At 53.5% G+C, this 26,886-nt stretch overlaps 3 protein-coding genes across 9 annotated transcripts; 2 read left to right on the top strand and 1 right to left on the bottom strand.

The window, feature by feature from the left end:
• Positions 1-537: 537 nt before the first annotated feature.
• On the top strand, positions 538-4,749 carry IL27 (interleukin 27). Its single transcript, XM_026515705.3, has 5 exons — positions 538-609; positions 2,592-2,764; positions 2,849-2,947; positions 3,364-3,522; positions 4,218-4,749. Exons 1-5 carry the CDS (start codon positions 579-581, stop codon positions 4,464-4,466), a joined length of 711 nt encoding a protein of 236 aa, XP_026371490.1. The 5' UTR covers positions 538-578; the 3' UTR covers positions 4,467-4,749.
• Positions 4,647-9,911, bottom strand: APOBR (apolipoprotein B receptor). The gene is made up of 4 exons (XM_026515704.4): positions 9,812-9,911; positions 5,710-9,477; positions 5,360-5,625; positions 4,647-5,270 (listed from the first exon to the last, which is right to left on the bottom strand). Exons 1-4 carry the CDS (start codon positions 9,866-9,868, stop codon positions 5,201-5,203), a joined length of 4,161 nt encoding a protein of 1,386 aa, XP_026371489.2. The 5' UTR covers positions 9,869-9,911; the 3' UTR covers positions 4,647-5,200.
• Positions 9,815-21,640, top strand: CLN3 (CLN3 lysosomal/endosomal transmembrane protein, battenin). 7 transcript variants are annotated; one of them, XM_026515702.4, is made up of 18 exons: positions 9,815-10,756; positions 11,456-11,654; positions 11,842-11,964; positions 12,127-12,205; positions 12,928-12,973; positions 13,628-13,724; positions 15,032-15,103; positions 15,480-15,559; positions 15,701-15,786; positions 16,315-16,387; positions 16,470-16,613; positions 17,212-17,324; positions 18,540-18,586; positions 18,673-18,741; positions 18,834-18,889; positions 19,030-19,123; positions 21,037-21,177; positions 21,280-21,640. In XM_026515702.4, the coding sequence occupies exons 3-18, from the start codon at positions 11,914-11,916 to the stop codon at positions 21,397-21,399; spliced, it is 1,368 nt and encodes a 455-aa protein (XP_026371487.1). In that variant the 5' UTR covers positions 9,815-10,756; positions 11,456-11,654; positions 11,842-11,913; the 3' UTR covers positions 21,400-21,640. The 7 variants fall into 7 exon arrangements, with proteins under 7 accessions (XP_026371487.1, XP_048080712.1, XP_044246143.1 ...); XM_048224755.2 differs by lacking the exon at positions 12,928-12,973 and having other exon boundaries at positions 10,454-10,756; XM_044390207.3 differs by lacking the exon at positions 9,815-10,756 and having other exon boundaries at positions 11,410-11,654; positions 11,857-11,964.
• Positions 21,641-26,886: the final 5,246 nt, after the last annotated feature.

Below are 26,886 nucleotides of genomic sequence, written 5' to 3'. Positions count from 1 at the left end.
CTGTAGACTGAGCCCTGATCCTGCCTAGACTGGGACTCCCTGCTCCACACAAAGCCCTATCCCTTCTCCACATGGAGCTCCCCACTTCCTTCACACTCCCTCCCTCAGCCATCTGGTAAACCAGAAAAGAGTAGGATGACTCAAAACCCCAAGTACTCTCTGATGGGCAATCCCCTTACCTGGCCATCCATCTTCTACAGGACAGTGAGCTGGTGATGGCACTAGGATGATAATGACAGAGCAGAGGAACAGGAAGGTTTGAGTCTCTGGGACCTGTCAGTCCCTAGAGCAGTGGCTCACCCAGGAGCAGGGACGTGAGGGGAGATCTGGTTCTGGAGGCTCAGTAGGGGGTCCGGAGCTTGGATTGACCGAAACTCCAGCTTCCCGCCACCCCCCACTGCACCTCCCGCCCCCTCTGGGAAGGGAAATGACATTTCCCCATTTCAGCAAGGGGTGGTGAGGAGAGAAGACTGAGTGCAAAGCCGAAAGTACAAGCAGGAAGGAAAGTGAAACTGGCGCAGCCCCCAGTATAAGACCCCTGCCCGGGAGATGGCTGGCCACACAGGCTGGGCCCCGCTATGGGCCAGATGGCAGGCGACCTTGGCTGGCGTGAGTTTGAGGCCAGGGCTGGGGGTGGAGGGGTGGCAAGCTTGGCTGAGACTGGGCAGGGGATGGGAAGGCTTGATGGGTGTGGATGGGGGCCAGGGGCTGAGGGGCAACTACTTGGCCAAGACTAAGGATACAGGATACAGTCTACCGGAGAACGGGAATGAGTCTGGCATGAATGAGGGGCAGGGGCAGAGGGGTGATGGTTTGGCCAGGGCTGGGCAGAGGACAGGAAGGTTTGACTGGCCTGAAGGGAGAGAGGTGGGCAGGCAGTTTGAACAGGACGAGGACCAGGCAGATAAGTGAAGAATTTGGTTGGAGTGAATGAACAGGGACCAGACAGTGTGACTGAGAACTGGGACTGGTAGAGGAAGAACAGCAGGAGGAGCTGGCTGGAGTGTGGGGCTGGGGCCAAGGAGTCAGCAGCCTAACTGGGTCAAGGGTCTGTAGCTTGGAAGGAGATCCAATCCGCAGTTAGTGACTCAAGGAGTCAGAGGCTGGAACCAGAGCCCCAGAAGAGGAGCAGATGGTTGGGCCACAGTAGGGACCAAAGGCTGGAGAATGAGGATAGACCCAGGGCCAAGGACCCAGGATTGGGTACAGAGGGCAGGGAGAAGCCATGGAAAGGGTCTGGGGCTCCAGAACTCAGACAGGAAGCAGAGGGTCAGTAGGAAATGGCACAGCTCAATTCTGGGTGGACCATATCAAAGAGCCTGGGGGCACGCACTTTCCCTCAAAATAGAGCTAAGAGGAACCCCACACTGTCTGAAGTCTCTGGGATGCCGGAGCGGTCCCCAAGCCAGGGGAGCCTGAATGCTCTGGGTCGCAGGCACCGCCCCCCACCTCTGGAAGTACATTGGTGAATGGAAGTACCCAGAAGCTCCCCTTGGTCTTTATGTACAGGACAATTCGGGGAGCAGAGCCCGGGGCTTAGAGATCAAGAACGGACAGGGGAGAGGCACAGAGAGGAGGGTGAGCAGGAACAGACTTAGACTTACAGCCTAGTTTTGGTTTGTGTTTCGAGAATTGTGTAACTCCAGTGATTGCTAGATTTCCTCTCCCTGATGGAGAAACCATCAAACACTGCTCTCTTCCCAGAGCTCCCACCCTAGGGCCCCTCTCCCTTCTGTCCAGGAAACATAGGGCAGGAAGTACTTTCAGAAATCAACTGGTCTGACTCCCCCATTTTACAGATGGGAACCTGAGGCACAGAGGTAAGAGATGACTTGCTCAAGGGAAGAACCTGGATGAGAAACCAAGGTTCTGTCTCCCATTCTGGGCTCTCCCCCTCTTCCTGGCACCCCCTGTTCTTCCAACACTGCAGAGTGACCCACCTGCCTTAGGGGTGGCTGGACCAACCTGTCCTTCTGACTCCCTGGGATAGAGCCTCCAGCACCGCCTGCCCACCCCTGGGGCTCTAGTTCAAGCCATCAGAGCCGCCTGGCTAAGCCCAAGGAATCCTTGGCAGAACACAGTGTGCCCACTCCAGGGGAGGTGGCTGCTTCCTCTAAGTTCCCTGGGGGAAGCACACAGGCTCTGCATTTGTGCCGATCTGGAATCCAGTCCTGGTTCCTTTACCCTCTAGCTATTTGACCTTAGCCTAGTCAACTTCACTGAGTCTCATTTTCCTCATCTGCAAAATGCACAGGATAACAGCACCCAGGCTACCAGATAGAGTTGAGCGGTTTGTTCACTGAGAAAGACACTTGGCCAACAGAGTTAGTGGGGGTTGAGATCCAGCCTCAGATCTGCTTGCAAAGTTGGGTACTCTGTGCAAGGTTGTGTCTGTCTTGGAGAAGGGGTATCTTCTTTTCATTCATACAGAAATGCCATACAATGTCCTCAAAAGCTTCCATCTTATTAGTGGCTATGTGGGGTCAGCAAGATGGCACACAGGGCTTGCCTATAGCACAGGCTAGAAAAGGCACGTGAGTTCTTCTCAAGCTTTCCCCTCATCTGGCCTACCATCTCCCCGCTCTCTCCAGGGCTCAGCCTTTTGCTGCTCTCCTTACTCCTGGCACGAGCTGGTGTCTGGGGATTCCCGAGACCACCAGGGAGGTCCCCCCTGAGCCTGCAGGAGTTGCAGAGGGAGTTCAAGGTCAGCCTGCAGCTTGCCAGGAAGCTGCTCTCCGAGGTTCGGACCCAGGCCCACCACTTTGTAAGTCTCTCTAATGCAACTGGTTTTGTGTATGGGCAAATCCTCACTCTCTCTGGCCCCCACTAACAGACCTTTCCCCCACAGGCTGAATCTCACCTGCCAGGAGTGAGCCTGGACCTCCTGCCCCTGGGAGATCAGCTCCCCAATGTCTCCCTGACCTTCCAGGCCTGGCACAGCCTCTCTGTGAGTTGGGGGCTGGTGGAGTGGGGCCGGAGAGCTGGCAGTAAGGCTGGGCCGGGTGGATGGAGATGAAGTCGGGGATTGAATGGAAAATGGATTTGGGGAGGAATGAAGGGATCGGATCTGGATGAGGCTGAGTATGTCATTGGATATAAAGATACAGCTGGAATAACGAAGTGGTGTGAGAATGAGGCTGCACATATGGAGGAGGGATGGGGCTGGGATTAGGAGTGGGACTAGAGTTGGAAGGAGGCTGGAGACAAGATAAAAACACAAGTGAGGAAACAGACAGGAAAGACGATGGTGAAGAAGGGGACAGAATGGGGCTGTGGGCAGAGAGTGATAGGACAGTGGAGTTGGGGTTGGGTTTGATCCACAGCCTGGGAGCCTTGCCTGACCCCTTCCCTTCCCTCCCACAGGACCCAGAAAGACTCTGCTTCCTTTCCATGATGCTTCGCCCCTTCCATGTGCTCTTGGGACGCCTGGGAAACCAGGGGGGCTGGACCAGCTCAGAGAAGATGCAGCTGTGGACCGTGAGACTGGATCTCCGGGATTTGCAGCGGCACCTCCGCTTCCAGGTAGGGTGTCCACCCACCTCCTCACCCCCCAGAGACCGACACAAAACACTGAAGCTCATTGGCTCCCTTTTAAAAACACCCTCTGCCCACAGGTTGGGTAAGTTTGGAGGGAGATGCTTTCGATCCTCTGAGTGTGTGGCGGGGGGAGGAGGGGCGGCCCTGGCTCCGTCCCCTGAATCTCTGCCTTCTCTTGGGGTCTTGGTCTGAGCAGCTCTGAAGCACCCGGAACAGCTGCTGGCGTCAGCAGGCCCCGCAACAAAGCTGGTTCCCTTCTCCCTCAGCCTCTCACATCACCACACCCTCCGAACATTTCCAGGGGAAACTGGCATTTTCCTCTTAACAACAGAAAATGCAAGCAGCGTGAAAACTAGCTATACCACCTTTCTGCCCATTTCAGATCCTACACTGACCCTTAAGAGAAGTTCTGGAATTCCAGATGCCCAGGGCAATCCTGGATGAGTGTGCCAGCTCCACGAGCAGCACCCTGCTCTGTGACTTCCATTTTCTTGGGCCAAAAAATCAGGCAGGACGCGTGAGATGATGACATAATGGAAGATCTAAAGTAGGGGCTGTCCAGGGAAGTCATGACCTTGTGGTCTCTGATGTCATTCTGTACCACTGGGCACATAAAGGAACAAGGATGGGCTCCGGGTCTCAGCTTGGCCATTGTCTGACCCATGGGCGTCTCCTTGCAGGTGCTGGCCGCAGGACTCAACCTCCCTGAGGAGGAGAATGAGGAGAGGAAGGGGCTGCTCGAATGGGCTCCGGGGGGCCCCTCGCAGATATCCGCACAGCCGTCCTGGCCCCAGCTTCTCTATACTTACCAGCTGCTGCATTCCCTAGAGCTCGTCTTGGCTCGGGCCGTGAGGGACTTGCTCTTGCTCTCCCAGGCTGGAAACCCAGCCCCAGCCTTGGGGTGCTCAACATCCAGCTCCCAGCCCTGATGGAGTGACTTCTCAGCCCCTTCCCTTCACCCTTCAGGACCTGAGGACTAGAGTCTGGGCAGCGGGACGGCCTCCAGCTCATTGGCCTTAAACAAGGCAGGACTCCAGCGGCCTCCCACCCCAACCCCTACCCGATAACTTAAGGCCCCTCCAGTCCCTGGCGGATATTTATTTCTTGGATATTTATTTATTGTTCAGGGAAATGATGGTTTATTTATTGTTTCGGAGCCTGCTAGCTGTCCTCGGGCGAGGCCACCATGCGGGGTGCCTAATAAAGCACTCTCATTCTCCGTCGGCCTCAGCTTCTTTTCCAAGAAGGGGTACCTGACCCCCAAAGGACAAGAGTCTGTAGCCTCTGGCCATACTGTATCCCTTTCTGCTCCTGAATTCTGGGGGGGGGGGGGGGGGTCCTGGGTACCTTCCCGGATTCTGGCTTGCTGGGCTGTGGTTGCCATAGTAACCAGCAGAGTTGTGAGTTGGCTCCGATCTGCTTCCCATCAACCTCTGATTGCAAATGGAGCTTGGAGCTTGTAGGCCCTGCTGACCCCTTTCTTCCAGGCTAGCTCCCACCCCCGAGGTTCGTGTTACTGTTCCACAGCTCTCAGAAGGCCCCAGGTGGGGGCTGGGAGCAGTCAGGGAGGGAAACCTGCGGGGAGAACTGTCCCGTTCCCTCGGTCCTCCATACAGCCAAGACAGATGGGAGAGGTGGTCAGGCTCCCGGGGGCCTGGGGCCCTCACTGCGGCTTTGGCTGGCCCAGCCGGGCTTGCAGTTCCTGCATCATGCCGCCGTGTGCAAGGCCAAACCTGCAGACGGAGACAGGTCACGGAAGCTGGTCTCCAGGGGGCCACAGCCTCCTCCACACCCCAGCCCCACCACCTCACCCCATGCTTACCCACGTCCCAGGGGCCTTCTCCTGGCTGGCAGTGGGGTCCTTTCAGGTTTTGGGGGGCTTGGCTCTGGGGGTTCCTCTGGCTGGAGAAGTCTCTGCTCAGGAGTTGACCGCTCTTCCTCCGGCGGGGGGCTGGGAGGCCCCTCCTGCTGCTCGGGGGCGCGGCTCCGACGGAAGGAGGGCCGGGAGCGGCGCAGTGAGGAGTTGCGAGACAGGAGTACACGGCTCCGGGGGACAGAGACGTCCAGGAGAGACCCAGGGAGCAGGGCCTGCAGGAAACGGGGCACATGGTACCACGGGGCCAGATCTGAGGTTCTGCCCTACCCAGCCCTAGACCCGAGTGGAGCTCTCACCTCACTCCAGCTGTCGCAAGCATCCCCTCTGGCACTCTCTGCCGTCTCCCCGCGTGGCCCAGGCTCGGCCTCTGCAGGCTCCTGGTGTGTTGACTGGCCCTGGACGTCCTCCAGGCCTTCTGGAACAATCTCCTTGGCCTCTGCTCTCCAGTCTTCCGTCACCTCAGCATCCTCCACATCAAGGGGCCTTCCGGCTTCTCCCTCGGGGTGGTGGTCCCCACCCTGCCCCTCACTGCCTTGCCCTCGCTCCTCCATTTGCCATCCCACAGCCTCCTCTTCCAACAGCGTCTGCCCTCCTGGGAGCCCCTCGGCTTCCACTGTGGCCACGGTCCCCTCTGCCCTCGCCGGCTGGGAGCCCGAGGTAAAGCCATCCACCCCACAGCTTCCTTCTGCCACCACACCTTCCGGGACCTCCACCCGCTCTCCCCTGGGCTCACCCTCTCTGGCCTCCAAAGCCTCTGCTTGGTCCCCTCTGCCAGTCACCTCCTTGTCTGCTGAGCCCTCCAGGCCAAACACGGGCCCACCTCGGTTTTCTCCATGTGTAGTCTCCCCCAGCTCCACACCTCCCCCAGCCTCCTGCCTCCCTTCTGAGTCCCAAGCTTCCCCAGCCTCTCTTTCAAGCCCTCCCCCAGCCCCAGCAGCCCTTCCAACCAGAGCTACCTTATCCCTCACTATCTCAGCAGCCAAAGAACTGGCCCCTGGGTCCTCGCTGTCCTGGAGGCTCAGAGTGGCCTCCTCCAGCCTCCAGTCTTGGCTGAATGTTGTGTCTGCCCACCAGGGCACTGCAGCCTCCACCACCTCATCCTCAGTTTCTCTGGCATCTGACTCTCCCAGTGACTGACCTGTCCCTGCGTCTGCCCCAAGCCTTCCACCCAGCTCCTGGCTCTCTGCTCCAAGGGTCTCTCCTTCCTCTGTTCCACACCCTGAGTCCTGGGCTGTCTTCCATTCCCCGCCTGCCTCCGGGACATCTGGGAGCGCAGACTCTCTGCCTCCCTCGGCCTCCTTCGGTGCCTGGCCTCCTGCAGCCTCCTCCTCCCCCTCTTGAGCATCTGCTTTTTCTTCCTGGGTCTCCCCTCTCTCCACATCCCTTCCTTGGTTTTCCCAGACTTCTGCCCCAGGGGCGTCAGGCTTTACATCTCCCATGGTCCTGGGGTACTCCTCCAGGCCCCCTTCCGTCTCCTCTTTGCTCAGGGCTGAAGCGCCCCAGAGCTCTTCCTCACCCCCCTGTCCTTCTTCAGGGTGCTCTGTCGGGGTCTGGGGGCCTGCCTTCAGCTCAGGTTCCTGGACTTCAGTGACCTCGTGCTCAAGGCCACCCCACTCCACCCCCTGGGCTTCTCCGCCTGTCTGAGCCTCCCCCTCACTCCTCTCCCCGCTGAACTCCTTCTCAGGACTGCTGGCCTCTGGGGTTGCTTCCAGGTCAGTATCTCCTTCAGCCTCATTTACCACGTTGTCCTTGGGCAACTCAGCCTCTGTGGCCCAGCAACCCTCTTCCCCCTCTTTGACCTTCTCTGCCTGCATCACCTCCTCCAGACTGGCTGGAACAGCCCTGACCATTGAGGCTTGCTTCCCCTCAGCCTCTTTCCCTCCCTGATCCGCCTGGACCTCAAAGCCTGCCCCTACCTCCCCCTCTGACCCCTGGCCTTCTGCAGCCTCCCTTCCTGCTGTCTGGTCCTTAGCCGCTTCTTCTGTGCCCTCAGTTCCCAGGGTCTGGGTCTGTTTGGGGGAAAAGCTCATCTCAGCCTCTCTATTCTCATCCACCTCCTTCTCCTGGTCTCCCCTGGAGGCCTCCTGGAATGCCCAGGCCCTCCCAGTGCCCTCTGGGATCTTTTCTCCTGAGACTTCCTCATATTCTGTCTTCCTGGCTCCTAAGAGGTCACCCTCTTTCCCGACTGAGGTTGTCATGGCCTCTACCCTGCCAAAAGTTATCCCAGCCTCCTCCCTGCCTGAGGCTGTGCTGTCCTCCTCCCCACCTGAGGCTGTGCTGTCTTCCTCCTCCCTGCCTGAGGCTCTGCTGTCCTCCTCCTTGCCTGAGGTTGTCCCAGCCTCCTCCCTGCCTGTGGCTGTTTTATCCTCCTCCTCCCTTTCTGAGATTGTGCTGTCCTCTCCTCTGTCTGAGGCTGTCCCGTCCTCCCCCCTGCGTGAGACTGTCCTGTCCTCCCCGCCTGAGATTGTCCCTTCCTCTACCCTGCCTAAAGTTATCCCAGCCTCCTCCCTGCCTGAGGCTGTGCTGTCCTCCTCCCCACCTGAGGCTGTGCTGTCTTCCTCCTCCCTGCCTGAGGCTGTGCTGTCCTCCTCCTTGTCTGAGGTTGTCCCAGCCTCCTCCCTGCCTGTGGCTGTTCTATCCTCCTCCTCCCTTTCTGAGGCTGTGCTGTCCTCTCCTCTGTCTGAGGCTGTCCCGTCCTCCCCCCTGCCTGAGACTGTCCTGTCCTCCTCCCCTCCTGAGGTTGTCCCGGCCTCTACCCTGCCTAAAGTTATCCCAGCCTCCTCCCTGCCTGAGGCTGTGCTGTCTTCCTCCTCCCCACCTGAGGCTGTCCTGTCCTCCCCCCTGCCTGAGACTGTCCTGTCTTCCTCCCCACCTGAGGATGTCCCAGACTCCCCCCTGCCTGAGACTGTCCTGTCCTCCTCCCCGCCTGAGGTTGTCCTGGCCTCTACCCTGCCTAAAGTTATCCCAGCCTCCTCCCTGCCTGTGGCTGTCCTGGCTTCCTCCCTGTCTGAGGCTGTTCTATCCTCCTCCTCCCTTTCTGAGGCTGTGCTGTCCTCTCCTCTATCTGAGGCTGTCTTGTCCTCCCCCCTTCCTGAGCCTGTCCTGTCCTCCTCCCTGCCTGAAGATGTCCCAGCCTCCTCCTTGCCTGAGACTGTCCTGGCTTCCTCCCTGTCTGAGGCTGTGCCGTCCTCCACTCTGCCTAAGGCTGTGCTGTCCTCCTTCCTGCCTAACGCTGTGCTGTCCTCCTCCCCGCCTAAGGCTGTTCTAGCCTCCTCCCTGACTGAGGTTGTCCCGTCCTCAGATTCTGTCCCTGACTCCTGTGCTTCCTGTGCCCTTGTGCTTGGGCTACCCCTTAGGACCCCCATTACCTCTTCTTCCTTCCCGGCCTCATTGGCTGCAGACCCTTGGATCTCCTGTGCAACCGCTTCCTTGACCGGCTGCTCTAATGACTCCCTGCTGTCCCCTGCTACCTTTTGCCCATCAGCACCTGCCTCCCCCTCAGGCTCCCTGTGCCAGGTCCACTCTGACTCCGCCTTCCTGGCCACCTCTGGTTTTCTTTCCCTGACCTCTTCCGCCTCCTCCTCCTGTTCCCAGGTTCTCAGTGTCTCCTCTCTGTTCACTTCCTGCTCATTGGGCCTTTGACTCTCCTGGGCTTGGCTGCTGTTGTCTCGAGCAGCCTCACACCCTGCCTCGGACTCCTTTCTGGACTCTAAGTGGGCCCTTGGCTCCTGGCACCTGGCAGCCTTGGTTGCCTCCCAGACCCCAGTGTCCTGCCTATGTGCCTGAGACCCATGGGAGCTGCCTTCTTCCCAACCCCAGGTCTGTTCTGTAGCTGAACTTCCCTCCTGGGTTCTTCCAGCCTCTCCGGGCCCTCCTAGCCCTCTATCCTCCTGGCTTTGGCTGCCTCCAAGGCCCTCCAGGGCCTCCTGGGCTCCCTTCTCTTCAGGCTTCCCTGGCCTTCCTGCAGCCACCTCCCCCAGTTCCTCGGCTGCCCTCGCCTCCTTCCTCTCTGCAGTGGGGACCTCATCTCCCATAAGGTAGGAGACAAAGGAGCTGAGGGAATCCTAGAAGAGAAGGGGGAGGGGATAAAGGCATAAAGGGGAAGCCCAGCCCTCTCCCTGGGGACCCAGGCCCAGAGGAACTCAGGCCACAGAAGAGGGGCTCTGGGATCTGGGAGGGGAAAGAGAACTGGATTTGCAGAAGGAAAAGGAAAAGGTTAGATTAGGGGTAGGTGGGTGTGTCTGTGGAGGTGGGGGGATTGAAATCCAGAAATTATCAGGCTAGGAGGCTATCTGATCTTGGGAAAGGGATAGTCTGAGGAGAGTTTCAAAGGGAGGAGGGGAGGGGAGGCCCCAGGGAGCAGGGTGAAAGTCTCTGGCATTGCTTTGCCCCTCTCACCAGTGCTCCCCGTAAGGCCTGATGCAGCCCAGGGAGATGTAGCCGGAGGAAATCCATCCTGTCTGTCTCTGTCTGTGTGTCCAGAAAGCTGACAAATGACCGTCCCCACCCACCGAGACAAGCCAGTCTTCCCCGGGGGCCCAAGACACTTCCTCTTCCCCTGTGTCTCCCTGACGCATCCCCCGTCCAGGCCCTGCCCACCCTCTGCCATGCCCACAGCAGCTTCCAGCCCTGGCTGGGAAATAGGTATGCATCACACAGGGGATTCAGGTGCATATTTGGAGCTGAAGGGCAAGCAGGGAGGCCATAAAGAAAAACATGGGAGCAGGAGACCTCAGAATTGGGGAGGGGGGGAGGGGACGTGTGGCAACTGCAGCTCAAGTGACTCAGGTCTTATATTCACACCTCAGCCATTTCCGGCTCCCCCCAAGCCACAGCCACTCTGTGAGAGGAAGCTGGGGTTTGTGGTTCCTGTTTTGCCTAGGGACAAGGAGTAGGAGTGAAGAGGGGCTGGTAAGAGCTTTGGCTTCTCATTTCAGGGTCATTAATGCTTCCTCAAGGGGAAGAAGCGGCTGGATTGGAGGCTCCAGGGCCCACTGCCTCATCCGTAGTCGTTCTTGCAAAACAAAACTTGGCTAAGCTTTGTATTGTGGTTATTTGTGTCTACCTCCCACCCTCCTGTGAGTTCCTTGAAGGCAGAGGCCACGTATGACATGTTGCTGAGTTTGTCAGGTCCCGCATGGGTAGTAGGATACCATTTTTCATTGGTTGAGTAACCTGGGAATCTGACCAAAGGGGGCACATTTCAAACAGCAGTCTGAGGACTTGGTGGTGAGAAAGAGCTGGTAGAGGTGGGCACCAGCTGGTGGAAGCCCATAGAAGAGATTAGCAGGGGAAGGACTCAATGAAGAAAATTCAGGATGCTGCTTTACCACCTAGAGGAAGGTAAGAGAATGATCACTTCTTATTTTGGACTATGTGAAGTGACTTTGATCTAAACCTCTTCCCGCAATCCCCTCCCTGACCCCCACTTTCTGAATTTCCAATTAGAGGAACTAGATGAGATCACGAATCAGAATCTTGGACCTTAGAATCATCTGGTCTAAGCATTCTTGATGCAGGCAGGAATTCTGCCGCAGCCTGCTGAGCCAAGCACATCTGCCCCTTGTGCTCTATTTCCTATTGTTAAAAGGGCCTCTAAGGTCAGCTTTAGTTCTAACCTTGTATCATCACCAGCAACTTTCCTTTTTTTTGTTTTCTCATCTGTAAAACCAGAGGTTGGACTATTTCTGTGATATTCTTTGGTTCTGAGATAATTTGGGGAAAGGGATCTCTTTAATGCTTTGGATACTGCCAGTAGACAGAAATCCTCTTCTTAAGTGAGAATTATCTTGATTTTCAGTTCTTAAAGCAATGTAAGGGCAACGGAGAGAAATAAGAATGCCCTGAAGCTGGCTGTCTTTGTTCCCAGCTAGAAACGGGGACCAGAGTAGCCGGGAGGCCATATTTATTTCTGGCAACTGAGGGCCGCGAAAGGAGCTGAAGCCGCTCGCTGCCATGACTAGTGCTGGCACGACAAGGCCAAGAACTTGCGCGCGGCTAGTCTGACGTCACGGCTCTTCTTGCTGATCCCACCCGCTCCAGTTTTAAACCAGCGGTTCCAGGGTTCTCCCGGCCTCTCTCAGTCCCTCGCCCCGAGGCTGGGAAAGCCCGAAGCCAAGGCAGAGAGAGGACCCGGAAGTTGTGGTGACCTCCGAGCACGTGATGAGGGGGCCCGCTGGCGCTGTCACGTGACCGGTCAACCTGCGGTACCTCGAGGCCGAACTTGCAGCTGCTCTTAAAGGTACAGACCGCGGAGCCCCCTGCTTTAAAGGGGGCTGGGCAGAGTCCCACGGGTGGGGCGTGATGCGGGGGTGCGAGGGCGCGAGATGGACCCCCGGGGTAACGTGGTGGGTCGCCCGGCGCGAGTGCAGACCAGAAGCCGGAGCTGGGACCTGCAGTGGGGCGTTGATCCTTCTCATCTGTCGCAGACCCTCACCCGCCAGGTCGGAGCCAATTCTGGACCCTCGCTGACTTTGAACCCTTCGCGGGGTCTGAATTTGATGCCATGGGAGGCTGTGCGGGCTCGCGGCGGCGCCTTTTGGATTCCGAGGGTGCGTATTCCCGCCCACCCTCCTGAGAGTGACAGCCTCTGCCCTGCGACCCACCTGACTCGAGGCTCGGGCTCTGGCTCGGCCCCGGGGAGGACACCCGTGGGGCCTTCGTGCCCCTGCGAGTGGGGTAGGGGTCATGCTGTCTTCTTCTCGCCCTCCCAGGGGAGGAGACCGCCCCAGAACCTCGGCCCCCCTTGTCGGACCGTCAGGGCGCCCTTTGGAAGAACGCGATGGGTTTCTGGTGAGTGGCCCCAAGAGTTCAGCAGAAGTAAAAATGGGGTGGGAAGAGTTGGGAAGCAACAGGAGGAAAAAGGCAAGAAAGAGTTGAGCTGCGAAAAGGAGCCGAATTCACAAATATTTACTAAACCCGGTTGGTTTGCCCTGAGGCGGTGTGTAAACCTCCAAGACGTCGCTTATTTACTTAAACCTTCACATTTGGGCCAGATCTTCATATCACCTGTAGGACTACTTACTTTATGTTTTTACTTCAAGCACTTCAGAATTTAAATTTTGTAAATATGTGTATTTTTTAGAAGAAAACTTTAAATCACTACTCTAGATGGGAAGCCAATGTTTTTCCTAATGCACGTTTTAATAAACGCATTCCCACTTTTTAAAAGGTCACCATCTACCTCCTGAAATCATTCCAGTATTGGGCCTTGGGAAGTCCTTCTAGTGCTAACCTGAACATCGAGGGCTTAGGTGGCACACTGGGTTGGAAGTGACTTCCCATGTGACTCTGGAAGAGTCCCATCACCTCTCTCAGCCTCTGGTTGACAGCAGCAAAATGGGAAGAACGGTGGGAACACTTTATAGACTTGTGAAAAGAGCACATGAAATCTCTGGCACTGGGCCCAGTTCCTTTCCCATCACTGAGTGCAGCTCTGGGAAATGAGAGTAAGCAAAAAAAGATCCTTCATGGGTCATAAAGGGCTTTGGTATGATCTTGTTTAATCCCCACAGCCCCCTGTGAGGTAGTGAGAAGAAAAACCTGTATCCCCATTTACAGGTGAGTAGTCCAAGGCCACTCAAGTAGGAAGTGGCAGGCTTTTTTTTTTTTTTTTTTAAGATTTTATTTGTTTATCAGAGAGAGTGAGAGGCAAGCGGAGGAGGGAGGGAAGCAGGCTCCCCACTGAGCAAGGATCCCGATGCAGGACTCCATCCCAGGATCCTGGGATCATGACCTGAGCCAAAGGCAGATGCTTAACCAACTGAGCCACCCAGGTGTCCCCAAGGAAGCGGCAGACTTGGAACCTGAACTCGGTTCTTTGGGCTTCAAGCCCCAGGATCTTTCTCTACTGTTCCACAGCACATCAGAAACAGTGGATCGGTGGATGAGAAATGCCCCAGGAATTGAACCATGGTGGGAGCTTGGAGGAGAGAGTCATCAAGGATGACTTTCTTCTCTTCCTGGAAGAGACAAGATGTGAACCCAAGTCTGTCATCCCAAAGCCCGTATTTCTAGCCCAAACACCGAAATGGAGATGGGGTGTGGTGAGAGAGAAAAACAAGGGAGCTAACTGAAGGCCACGGGAAGGGGAGATTTGGTGCTAGGACTGTGAGTAGATTGTAAGCCTGGAAGGAGGTTAAGATCTGTTCTTGTATGTCAGTTATATCTCAATAAAACTGAAGGGGGGAAAAAAGTCTGTCCTGCTCACTCCAGGCTCCTGGGCCTTTGCAACAACTTCTCCTACGTGGTGATGCTCAGCGCGGCCCATGACATCCTTAGCCACCAGAGGGCGTCTGGGAACCAGAGCCACGTAAGTGACCCTTTCCACCACCACCACCATGTTTAGTCCTTATGGGAAGATGAGGGACTCACCCTAGAGCAGGGACGCCTTTGAAAAACTCATGGAATGGGGTGGCCAAGGGGTGGGGCAAGGGGACTAAAGTTCCCAGTCTCCCAGACCACAGAGCAGGAAGGGTTTTTAAGAAGCCATTGATGCCACATAGACAAACTCAGATGTTGGCTGAATGGGGCCATGGTCTATGACAGCGTTTCTTAACCCCAGCGCTGTTAATTTTAGGCTGGAGAATTCTTTGTTGTGGAGCTTTCCTGTGCATTGTACGGTGCTTAGTATCACCCCCATCCTCTACCGGTAGCATACCGTACCCTGTTCTATAGTTGAGACAAGAATGCCTGCAGGCATTGCCGAATGTTCCCTGGGGGTGTATAATCACCTCCAGTTGAGAACCTCTTGTCTGATGAGCTGGAGACAGGGCGGGGGGTCTCTGCGGAAGGAGCACAACCACCACCTTGCCGAGTCCAACAGGGAATTTGGTCCAAGGTCAGCTTTTCTGGAAACCCATTTCTTTTTCTTGGCTGAAAAAGACTTTATCAAATTATTTAAAATCTTGCCGTTTACATATTCACGTGTCTACATAAAACAGTTACTTGTAATCCTCGGGTCAGGGGGTGCTGAGGTGGGCCACCCATGAGCCTGGCAGAGAAGCAAATGAGACCAGGCTTGGAGCCACAGGGCTTTAAAAAACTGGATGTCCTCCTAGGGGCCTCAGAGGAGTAGGGCGAAGAGGAAAGGGTCACCTCAGGGGTTTGGTTTAACCCCACCCTCGCAGATCTCTAACTGAATCTCCTTTCCCGTCCTCAGGGGAGAGGGACCCATTTCCACACTGTAGCCTTACTGTGTAGGTGCCCACTCCCTAAAATCAATGTGGCAAACACACCCGAGCATCCACTGGAAGAGGTCCTTATGAGTACACTTATATCAGAGAAAACAAGGCACCTTGGGAGCTCTACAGCTCACTCTCCCACCTGTATCTCATTCCGGACAGAAAGTGGAAATTTGGAAACCCATTTTTTTTTAATGAAAGCTCCTGAATGTGTTACCCAAGTAGAGCCCATTTAAGGGGCCATCCTTGCCCTTAGTTTGAGGATTTCTATGGTAACCTCACCCTCCCGGTCGTGCACCCAGAGAAACTGAGGTCCCAAGAGGCCAGTGTTGACCCAAGGCCATCCCTCAAGTTAGGGCTGAGCTGGGACTGGAGCCAGGCCTTTTTTTGTGTCTCCTCCTGCCTCCCTGGGTGAGAGAATATTCTCTGTCATCAGGTGGACCCACACCCACCGCCCACCCCCCACAATAGCTCATCTCGATTTGACTGCAACTCTGTCTCCACGGCTGTGAGTACCCATCTGGTCCGCCCCTGACCCCACCCCCCCAGTCCCTCGGCACCCAGCTGCGACCATCATGATTGTAATAATTAAGATCATTTCCTGAGCCTTTTCTGTGTGTAGCATGCATTGGCTCATGTAATCCTCATAGTGGCACTGTGAGCTAAGCACTGTAAACCTCCCCCCATTTTCCAGATGAGGGAACTGAAGTTCTTGAGACAATGCTAAGGAACGGCAGAGCTGGGACTTGAACCCAGATCTGTCTGACCTCAGAGCCTGTGTCTGCAGCAGGTCGACCTGGCTGGTGTCTGTCTTCCCTTGGTCACTTGGTTGGGAGGCTTGTCCCTGGGACCGTCTGGCATCTCACTCTCTTCTTCTGTTCCAGGCAGTGCTTCTGGCAGATATCCTCCCCACCCTCGTCATCAAATTGCTGGCTCCTCTTGGTCTGCATCTGCTGCCCTACAGGTCTGAGTGGGGGTGGCGCGAGGAAGGGCAGGTGGGACCTGAAGAGTGGGGAGGCCAGGAGGGCTAAGGAAGTGGCGGGAGGGCTGGGGAGTTGTGGGCAGAAGCTGACCTTCCTCTTCCCTCCCAACCTCTCGCCCTCAGCCCCCGGGTTCTCGTCAGTGGGATTTGTGCCGCTGGAAGCTTCGTCCTGGTTGCCTTCTCTCATTCAGTGGGGACCAGCCTGTGTGGTGAGTGTGAGGTTCTGTGTCCGGTGGGGAACCCAGAGGAACCGAAACGGAGTATTGGGTAGTCTCCCCAACTTCCGAGAGGAAAGGGATTGTTCTTGTAACCCTCAGAAGCCTGCTGGGACTGTCACGAGTAGGAGATGGGAGATGAGGTCATTTTGGAGGGATGGGTGGTGGTTGGGGTCGGGGGTGGGGGGCAGAGACAGGAGGAAATGGATGGAGCTCGAGATGAGCAGAGTCCCCAAGGCTCTGTGACGGGGCCACTGAGGCATCCAGGATGCGTTCTTGCTCCGGAGTAGATAACTGGGTGGATGGAGGTCCCGTTCCCTATGAGAGGGCATGCAGCGGAGCCGGTTGGTTTTCTTTCAGATCTGAAGCCCTCCTCCACGCCCCCCCCACCCCCGCCGGTCCAGGGGATCTATTTTTAGCCCCTCTGAGCTGATGCAGAGGAGGCCGTGGCCAGACACCTCAGGGGATCGGGGCTATTAGGGAGGCTAGGTGTGGCCACTGCCATGCTTGTCCTCCCCCCAGGTGTGGTCTTGGCTAGCATCTCGTCAGGTCTGGGGGAAATCACCTTCCTCTCGCTCACTGCCTTCTACCCCAGGTAAGCAGGCAGAGCCGGGAGTGGGGGAGAGGACCCCCTGGTGCTGGCTTTGGTCCTTCCTCATCTCTTGTGTTCTTCTCAGGGCTGTGATCTCCTGGTGGTCCTCAGGAACTGGGGCAGCAGGGCTGCTGGGAGCATTGTCCTATCTGGGCCTCACCCAGGCTGGCCTCTCCCCACAGCACACCCTGCTGTCCATGCTGGGTATCCCCGCCCTGCTGCTGGCCAGGTAGGCTGCGTGGGCTGGGAGGATGAGGGATTCGAGGAGAGAACTAGATCGGGCCCCTCATCTTCAGATCCCGGCAGCCTTGTAAGGAGGGGATGTGGGCTCTGGACTGAGAGAGGCCTGGCTTGAGTTCTGGAGCTGCTCTAGTGTGAGACAAGGTGCCCCACCCCCATGATTTTGCAGATTATTGCTTGGGACAAGGCCATGTAGAAAAAGTGAATCGATTTAAAGGAAAATAAGAAGCAGAAAATTTATATAGGAGGAGCGTAGACATGGCCGATATAAAAGAGACTGAAATTTGGGAAGTTCTGGCCCAGCACAGAATGAACACATAATAATCATTAGAAGAACAATGACAAGAAAACGGAGCTGACTTGCTTGGCAGGAGCCCGGAGTCCAAACAAGAGCGGGTGGGTAGAAACAGCAAGGAGCCAAATTTCAGTCCTAAGGAAGGAAGCGCTTTCCTCAGTCGGAGCTCTCTGGCACGGGATCGGAGGGGCTGCAAGGAGTGTAGAAATGATGGGGGGCTGCCCCGGGAGGGAGCAGCCTCTCCAGCCCGACAGAGGCGCTTCGGTCTCATCTTCCTCCCACCCGTTCCTAGCTATTTCTTTTTGCTCACACCTCCTGAGCCCCAGGACCCTGGAGGGGAAGAAGACGCAGAGACATCAGCACGGCAGCCCCTGATAGGCAGCGAGGCCCCAGGGTCGAAGCCAGGTAGGAGACCCAGGAGTCCCTCAGAGCCGTCACTCTCCCTCTGGACGGGTGTTGGCCTTTCCTCTCTCCAGTGGACACAGTCGGGAGGGGAGGTGGACGGCAGTGCCGGTTATGGTAAGAGCCAGCTGCATTCATCTACTCAAGAACTGCGCACTGGGGCACCTGAGGGGCTCAGTCGGTTAAGCGTCCGGCTCTTGATTGCGTCTCAGGTCATTATCTCAGGGTCATGGGATCGAGCCCCGCATTGGGCTCCACGCTGAGCGTGGAGTCTGCTTCCTTCTCTCGCTCCCTCGACCCCTCCCCCATTCCCATTCTCTGTCTTTCTCTCTCTCTCTCTCTCTCAAATAAAATCAATCCTAAAAAACAAACAAACAAACAAAAACAACCAGAAAACTGCTCAGTGAGTACTCACGGGTGCTGATGGTCACTGGGGCCACCGGGTGGCTGAGATGAGGAAAGGGGGCAGATTCATACACAAGTAGATGAATCGGGAACATGTTATTTTCGAGGCTTGGTAAGTGCTGGCCGGACATAAAGCAGGGATTGCTGCTAGGAACCAGGGGGCATAGAGAAGGGTGCCACCTAGAGGAGGTGGTCTGTGAAGGCCTTTTTGAGGAGGTATCATTGGGCTGAACTTTGAATGACAGGGAGTCAGCCTTACTGACTTACCGAGGGACAGGACATGGGGTGAACAGGTTGCAGGCCGAGGGAACAGCAAGTCCTAAGATCCTGTGGCAGGAAGGAGCTTGGATGTTCAGGAAGCAGGAGGAAGGGGCCAGTGTGGCTGGGTTGGAGAGTGTCCTTATCAGACTGTGTAAGAGCCATGGAGAGGTCCCACCAATTAATCCCCCCCCTTTTTTTTAAATCGTGGTGAAATACACCTAACATGAAGTTTACCAATTTAACCATTTTTTAAAAGAGGGCGAGTGTGGGGTGGGGAGGGGCAGGGAGAGAGAGAGAAAATCTTAAGCGCAGAGCCCGACACGGGGCTCCATCTCACAACCCCGAGATCATGACCTGAGCTGAAATCAAGAGTCAGACGCTCAACCGACTGAGCCACCCAGGCGCCCCTTAACCATTTTCGGTTGTACAATCCAGTGGAATTGAAGTGCATTCTTGCTGAGGGTGTGAATGTGGTTGGTCCTTGCCCACCAGCACCCCTCTGCCGAGTCGCTGTGCCGACCTCACCTGCCCTTCCCTCCCTGTTCCCTGCAGACTCCAGCCCAAGCCTCTCCCTTCAGGAAAAGTGGACCGTGTTCAAGGTACGGATGGTGGCTGCAGCGGGTCCCCCCCCCTGTGGCCAGTGCCCACCTGCCAGCCTTCTGCTCATGTCTTCTGACTCTTCCAGGGCCTGCTGCGGTACATCGTCCCGTTGGTCCTGGTTTACTTTGCGGAGTATTTCATCAATCAGGGACTTGTGAGTGAGGGCTGCTGGGAGGGGTGGAAGTAGCGATCGAGGCGGGGCCCCACATGTCTCTGTCCATCTGCCGTGTCTGCTCTTTGCCGCAGTTTGAGCTCCTGTTCTTCCGGAACACATCCCTGAGTCATGCTCAGCAGTATCGCTGGTAAGAAGGGTGAGGGGGTGGGCGGCAGGACGGGTGGGGGGCTGGGGGGCCCCTTGATAATAGGGCCTGGGGGCGGCCGGGGCCAGCCTGCTGCATAGGCACCCACAGGGGCTTCCTCCTCCTGCCTGCCCCCATCGAAGGTACCAGATGCTCTACCAGGCTGGCGTCTTTGTTTCCCGCTCTTCTCTCCGCTGCTGTCGCATCCGTTTCACGTGGGTCCTGGCCCTGCTGCAGGTACCGAGCCCGGCCCTCCCTCCGTTCCCACCTTGGCTCCCAGCTTCCCACACCCCAGGCTTCCTTCCCTCAGCAGAAAATGTTTGTTGCTAGTCGTCAGGTTCTGAGCCCAGGGAACAGAAGGCCAGCAGGGCTCCAGCTCCATGTAAAATGTGTGACGTCGGGAGCCTGGCAAAGCTGACTGCAAATCCCAGCCTCTGTTCTCTGTAGCTGTGTGACTTAGGGCAGGTCCCTGAACCAGCCTGAGCCAACATTTCCTCATCTATGAATCAGGCGGAGCCAACATCTACTTCTCAGGGTAGTCGCAACAAATACAGATGAGAAGAAGTGTTTTAATCCACTGGAAGCACTTAATGATTATTCCCACAAGCCTCGTGCAGAGACACAGGCTTTCAAATAACATTTGCACGGGTTAAAAAAAAAAAAAGTACTGTCCTTTTATTCTGGATGGTTCATTACGATAAAATCAGCGATGTTGTAGCCAGCAGGTTATTTACCGCGAGGCTGGTGAGCAAATTGAACTTCGTGTGGCCAAAGCATTACAGCGTTAAGTGAACACACACCGTTCTCGCCCACGGTCTAACCAAGGTAGCGTCACATGACCAGCGTTCATTGTTTCAAGGTCCTGAGTCTATAGCCCCTGAAGGTAGCTATCAAAGTTAACCTAATGTTAGTTCAGGAAAGTCCTTTTTTAATAAACTGAGGCCAGTTCTAGGATAACAAGATACAGACCAAGTATAGGTCGCACGGGAGTGTCATGGGGGCGCCCTGTGCCTGTCCTCCAGCTTTCTCCCTTCTTTGAGCAGTACCGCTAGTCCAGGGCCTTGTACCCCAAAAGCCCCAAGTCGTTGCGTCAACAATTCTGAACTCGGGGTTCTTCGTTAGATGCCACCGAAATGGGTAGCTTAGGATTTTAGCTGTAGTTTTAACCAAGGCTGGTCTGTAGAATTGGCGGCTTGTAATCACTGAGTTCCATTACAGAAGTGGCCTCACGCTACAAACTAAAGCGCTGACAGGGTGTCGCCAGTCACATCAGCGGCGCGGGGATGTGTTCCTTTAAATGCAGATCTCTGAGCTCACTTCATTAGAACCTTCGAGGGCAAGGCCTGTGTGGGTCACAAGATGGCCGGGTGATCTGTATGTATATCGAGCATGTGAGCCGCCATGGCAGCCTCCACACTGGGGAGGCAACCCTATGCGCCCAGGCCTGGGACACTGGGGTCCTCTGAAGGACTGGGGCACAGAGGAGGGACCTACTCCCCTAGGTGGGGTCAGAGAGGCTTCCTTAAAGACATGAGAACGCCTCGGCCAGAGTTTCTCAACCTTGGCAGTGTTGACATTTGGGGTTGGATCATTCTTTGGTGAGGGGCTTTCCATGCACCACAGAACTGAGCGGCGTCCATGGCCTCTACCCACTCCCTCCCCACTCGCAGCAGCCAAGAACATGTTTAGATGTTGCCAAGTGTCCCCTGGGTGGCAAAAGTCACACCCAGTTGAGAACTGCCTATTGACACCCATAGTCTCAGTCTGGTAAAATGGTGGTAGAGGGGTGGGTCTCTCTCTTCAGGGAGCCCTTGGGAGGAGGCACGAGCGCCCAGGAGCGGGAGGGGTCCTGATCCAAGCTGGGCTGCAAACAGTGGTGACCAGGAAACCCAAAGTGAGGGAAGGGGAATAGCGTTCCAGGAGCGATATGAGCCAAGGTGAAGTTGGGAGAGAGACCTACAACGTCTAGGGTGCTGGGACAGGAGAGGGAGAAGGCCCACCCCAGATCCCAGGGTCTGGTAGGCCAGCTGGGTGTTGGGATTTGACCTGGGCTTTTCAGCCCTCTCAGTATCTCCCAGAACCAGGGGCCACTGGATGGGATGGCAGCCTTTGGTCCCAGGCTCAATGCCCCCCTCCACCTGCATCCCCAGTGCTTCAACTTGGCCTTCCTGCTGGTGGACGTGTGGTTGAACTTCCTGCCCAGCATCTACCTCGTCTTCCTGATCATTCTGTATGAGGGGCTCCTCGGAGGGGCTGCCTACGTGAACACCTTCCACAACATCGCCCTGGAGGTCAGCACCAGCTGGGCGAGGGCGCGGGGAGGCCTCTCTGGGGAAGGCCTGGGCCGGGGTGGCCAGGACTGAAGCCTCACCCCTGCTTCCTGCCCTCCGCAGACAAGTGATGAGCATCGGGAATTTGCCATGGCAGCCGCCTGCATCTCCGACACTTTGGGAATCTCCCTGTCGGGGCTCTTGGCCCTGCCTCTGCACGACTTCCTTTGTCACCTGCCGTGATGCTCTGCTTTCTCACTCGGGCCTGTACTGACAGGCCGGCAAGACAGACCGCGGGCCTGCAGCCCAGAGCTCGCCCACGAGCTCTGCCCCAGGCTTCCCTGAGCGGCTGGGGTGCAGAGACGTGCTGAGGTCTTGTTCCCCTGTGAGCGAGCCAGCAGTTTTTGCCCACTCCCAGGCTGGCCTTCGGGAGTTTCTTCATGGCGTTACGTCCTCAGAATAAATTCCTATTTTATCAGTTTTATTAATTGACTCCTGTGGCATTTTTCTGCTTGGAAAAAAATGTTCTCTTGTTATATGAGTAATACAAACCCACTTTGGAATATATGCAGGAGAGTATAAAGAAAGCATTTCAGGGGCGCCTGGGTGGCACAGCGGTTAAGCGTCTGCCTTCCGCTCAGGGCGTGATCCCAGCATTGTGGGATCGAGCCCCACATCAGGCTCCTCCGCTATGAGCCTGCTTCTTCCTCTCCCACTCCCCCTGCTTGTGTTCCCTCTCTCGCTGGCTGTCTCTATCTCTGTCAAATAAATAAATAAAATCCTTAAAAAAAAAAAAAAGAAAGAAAGAAAGCATTTCAGCAGATTTCTACCTAGTCTTTGAGGCTTTACTCATTCATTCATTCATTCATTCATTCATTCACTGTATGGGGCAATCTACGTATATTTTCCCCCAACATGTAAGTTTACAAACATACAGAGAGGTTGAAAGAATGCCTACAATAAGTGCTCCTTTTTTTTTTTTAAGATTTTATTTATTTATTTGACAGAGATAGAGACAGCCAGCGAGAGAGGGAACACAAGCAGGGGGAGTGGGAGAGGAAGAAGCAGGCTTCCGTGGGAAGAGCCTGACATGGGGCTCGATCCCAGAACTCCAGGATCACGCCCTGAGCTGAAGGCAGATGCTTAACGACTGAGCCACCCAGGCACCCCATACGATAAGTGCTCCCGTAGGCACCACCTGGGTTCTGTGGTGAAGATTTTGCTACATTACTTTATCACATATGTAACACTCTATCCAAATGAGTCTCTGATTTTTGTACTGTATTTCAAAGCAGGAGGCTGGCTTTAATACACTTCCCTGTGGTTTTTTTAAAGACTTTGTTTTATTTTTAAAAAGATTTTATTTATTTGACAGCACAAGCAGGGGGAGCAGCAGAGGGAGAGGAAGAAGCAGACTTTCCACTGAGCAGGGAGCCATATGCAGGACTTGATCCCAAGACCCCGGGATTGTGACCCAAGCCGAAGGCAGATGCCTAACCGACTGAACCACCCAGGCGCCCCAATATTTTGTTTTTAAGTAATCTCTACGTCTAGCATGGGGCTCGAACCCACAATCCCGCAATCAAGACTCTCATGCTCCACCGAGTGAGTCAGCCAGACGCCCCTAATACACTTCCCTCTAAACGCTTCAGCATGTGCCTTAACTAGAGTCCAGTATTTTTGTACAGTCCTTTTTTTTGGTACAATTTTTATATAGTAAAATGCACAAGTCGTTATATATTTTTAAAGTAACTAATGCTGGCTCAGCAGTGTTTCCCATACTCCCATGTTTGCCATGTCTGTGCATAACAATACTTTTATTCACTTAATATTTTTCATTAAATGACTTGTAATATAAATTTTTTAAGGGACGCTTAATGCTCCTATCGAAATCATGAGTCTGAAAAGCTAGTCCCTCTGCCTACTCTGCCTGCTGCTCCCCCAGCTTGGACTCTCTCTCTCTCTGACAAATAAATACATAAGATATTTTAAAAAAATGTTTTGCGAATTTTACGATGAGCTTGTCAATTTCTAAAAAGAGCAAGTTGTGATTTTGATAGGGATTGCACTGAACCTGTAGATCAGTTTTGGAAGTATTACCAACTTAACAACATTGACTCTTTTGATCCATGAACATGGGATGTCTTTCCTCTTACTTAGATCTTTATTTTCTTCCAGGAATGCTTTCTAGTTTCAGAGCATACATTTTGCACTTCTTTTGTTAAATTTATTTCTAAGCATTTCATTCTTTGTTGGTGCCTTTGTAAGTAGAATTATTTTGTTTTGTTTTTTAGAGAGGTGGTAGGGGCAGAGGGAGAAAGAGAGGGAGAATCTTAAGCCGGCTCCATGTCCAATGAGGAGCCTGACGTGGGGCTCGATCTCTCGACCCTGAGAGCATGACTTGAGCCAAGATCAAGAGTCAGTTGCCCCAGTGGAATTGTTTTCTTAACTTCCTTTTTGGATTGGTCTTTATAAATGTACAAAAATACAATTGCTTTTTGTCTATGGATCTTTTACCCTCCAACCTTGCTAAACTCATTATAATTTCCAATAGGTTTTTGGTAAATTCCATAGGATTTTCTATATACAAGGTCTGTCCCCTGCAAACCTATCTAATCTAGATATCTTTTATTTGACTTTTTTGCTGAATTGCCTTGGCTAGAAACGCTAGCACAGCATTGAATAGAAGTTGTGAGAGTAGACTTCTTGTCTTGTTCCTGATTTTAGGAGAAAAGCTTTCAATCTTTCATCATTAAGTATGATGTTAGCTGTGGATTTTTTGTAGATGTCCTGTATATCATACTGAGGAAGTTCCCTTCTGTTCCTAGTTTGTAATGTGTTTTTATCATGAAGATGTTTTGCATGTTAGTCAAATCCTTTTTTTTTTCTTTGCATATTGAATGATCACGTGGTTTTTCTTTTTTTGACATGGTGCCTTACATTAACTCATTTCCATATGCTAACCCGACTTTGCATTCCTAATAAATCTCACTCGGTCATGGTTTGTGTGTTAGATTTTCTTTTTTTTTTTAAGATTTTATTTATTTATTCGATAGAGATAGAGACAGCCAGCGAGAGAGGGAACACAAGCAGGGGGAGTGGGAGAGGAAGAAGCAGGCTCATAGCAGAAGAGCCTGATGTGGGGCTCGATCCCATAACGCCGGGATTACGCCCTGAGCTGAAGGCAGATGCTTAACCGCTGTGCCACCCAGGCGCCCCTGTGTGTTAGATTTTCTAGTATTTTTTTTTTAAGATTTTACCCATTTATTAGAGAGAGAGAGAGACAGTCAGTGAGAGAGGGAACACAAGCAGGGGGAGTGGGAGAGGAAGAAGCAGGCTCCCAGCAGAGGAACCTGATGTGGGGCTCGATCCCAGAACTCCGGGATCACGCCCTGAGGCGCCCCAGATTTTCTAGTGTTTTGTTGAGAATCTTTGTGTCTCTATTCATAAGAGATATTGGTCTGAAGTTTTCTCGTGTCACTTTTGTCTGGTTTTGGTATCAGGGTAATGCTGACCTCATAGAATCAGTTGGGAAGTAGTCCCTCTTCTATTTTCTCAAAGAATTTGTGAAGAACTGGTGTTAATTCTTTAAGTAGTTGCAGAATTATTAACCAGCGGAACCATATGGACCTGGACTTTTCTATGTGGGTAGTTTTTGCTACATGTGGTTTTTAAGCACTTGAAATGTGGCTAGTATGACTGAGAAACTGCACTTTTAATTTCATTTAATATATGACAAGTGACAGATGACTATTGTTGACCATACTGAACAGAACAGGTCTTGGACAGTGGTTCTCAGTGGGGTGACACTGCCCCCTCTGGTCATTTTGGAAGTTTGCGGGGGTTTTGAATCTCACTATGAATGAAGGCATCACCCTTACAGGGGGAGGGCCAATTTCCCACGGCTGAGTGGCTTCTCAGTGTCCCCACCAGACATCTAACAATATATGCCAAGAATCTAACTTCATTTTACATGTGAACTCGAGATATATCTTGCTTGCTTTTTTTTTTTTTTTAAGATTTTATTTCTTTGTCAGAGAGAGAGAGAGAAAGAGAGCGAGCACATGCAAGAGGAGCTGCAGGCAGGAGAAGCAGCCTCCCTGCCGAGCAAGGAGCCTGATGGGGCTCGATCCCAGGACCCTGAGATCATGACCTGAGCTGAAAGCAGACGCTTAACCAACTGAGCCACTCAGGCATCCCTCTTGCTTGCTTTTAATATACACTGAATTTTCCAGTTATTCAACTATGACGTACATTGAAAGAAGATTGCATTTTGTTCTGTTTGGATCTTAACCAAGAGCTGTTCATTATATTTGGGAAGTCCCTTCACCGAAGGCAACACTCTTAGTAAAACCTATTGTTTTTTGGCTGCCGTCGTAGCTGCCTCGTTCACTGTGATCCTAAATACATGTAAAAAGGCTGAGTATATATATATATATATATATACACATACCTCTTTCAAAATATCAACTATAAAGGAAAAAGTTCAACATTTGTTCATATTACAGTTGTCTTCTCATAAATCCAAACTATGTCATTGCAAGTAGGTGCCAATCTCTGACTACTTCTTTACATCATCTAGGGAAGTCACACCTTATCATTTACATATGTAAGTACATGGTTTTTCTTAAAGATTTTATTTATTTATTTGAGAGAGAGCGAGAGAGAGAGAGAGAGAGAGAGCATGAACAGGGGGAGGGGCTGAGGGAGAGGCAGAAGCGGACTCCCCACTCCCCAGCAGGGAGCCTGACATGGGACTCGAACCCAGGACCCTGGGATCATGACCTGAGCCGAAGGCAGACGCTTGACCGACTGAGCCACCCAGGCGCCCAATACATGTCTTACATAAAGAATATTTTCCTTTTTCTCCTTTACAAATGCAGTTAGAATATAGCAGTATTTACTGAAGCAGAATAAACACTTCCTCTATGGTCTAGCTATGGGTCTATCTCACCCAAGAAGATAAGTATTTATGTCCACAGAAAGACTGGTATGAAAATGTTGATAAAAGCTTTACTCACCATAGCCCAGGTTGGGCACCCCCCAACTCAACAGGAGAATTAACACATTATGGCGTAGTTACACGGTTGGAAAGGATTGAGCAATCATAACAGGAGGACCTACCACTTCCTAACAACATGGATGAATCTCACAGGCTTCCAAAAGAGGCCAGACACAAAAAGGGACACACATTGTAATTCTATGTATCTGAATCTCAAGGACAGGCAGAACTAACACGAGGGTGCACGTGGAAACAGTCGGCGCACTTTGCTGTCTGTATGTTGCCTTTCCTTTCAATAGCAATCAAAACAGCAACCTGCGATTGAGCACGTACTGAAATGCACGGAGGGAGATACTAAGATGTGTAAGGATACTATCCCTGTCTTCAAGGAGCTCGGGGGCTATTGGGGAAAATAAAACACACAAAGTAAAAACAAAAAATTGTGTGTGTCAGAAGGTTATAGTCTCTATAAATTTCATAACGTGTCAAGATATTTGTTTTAAGAAATGGGACACTGAATCTACCAGAACAGAGGTCTCCGTGGCTGGAGCGGAGTGAGAAGAGAGAGCATGCTAGGGTTTAGTCCCAGAGGGGAGCCTTTTTTTTTTTTTTTAAAGATTTTATTTATTTATGTGACAGAGAGACAGTCAGCGAGAGAGGGAACACAGCAGGGGAGCGAGAGAGGAAGAAGCAGGCTCCCAGCGGAGGAGCCTGATGTGGGGCTCGAT

Source organism: Ursus arctos, unplaced genomic scaffold (assembly GCF_023065955.2).
Source record: "Ursus arctos isolate Adak ecotype North America unplaced genomic scaffold, UrsArc2.0 scaffold_2, whole genome shotgun sequence".
NCBI classification, from domain to species: Eukaryota; Metazoa; Chordata; class Mammalia; order Carnivora; family Ursidae; genus Ursus; species Ursus arctos.
This window is presented reverse-complemented; position numbering and strand designations above follow the sequence as displayed.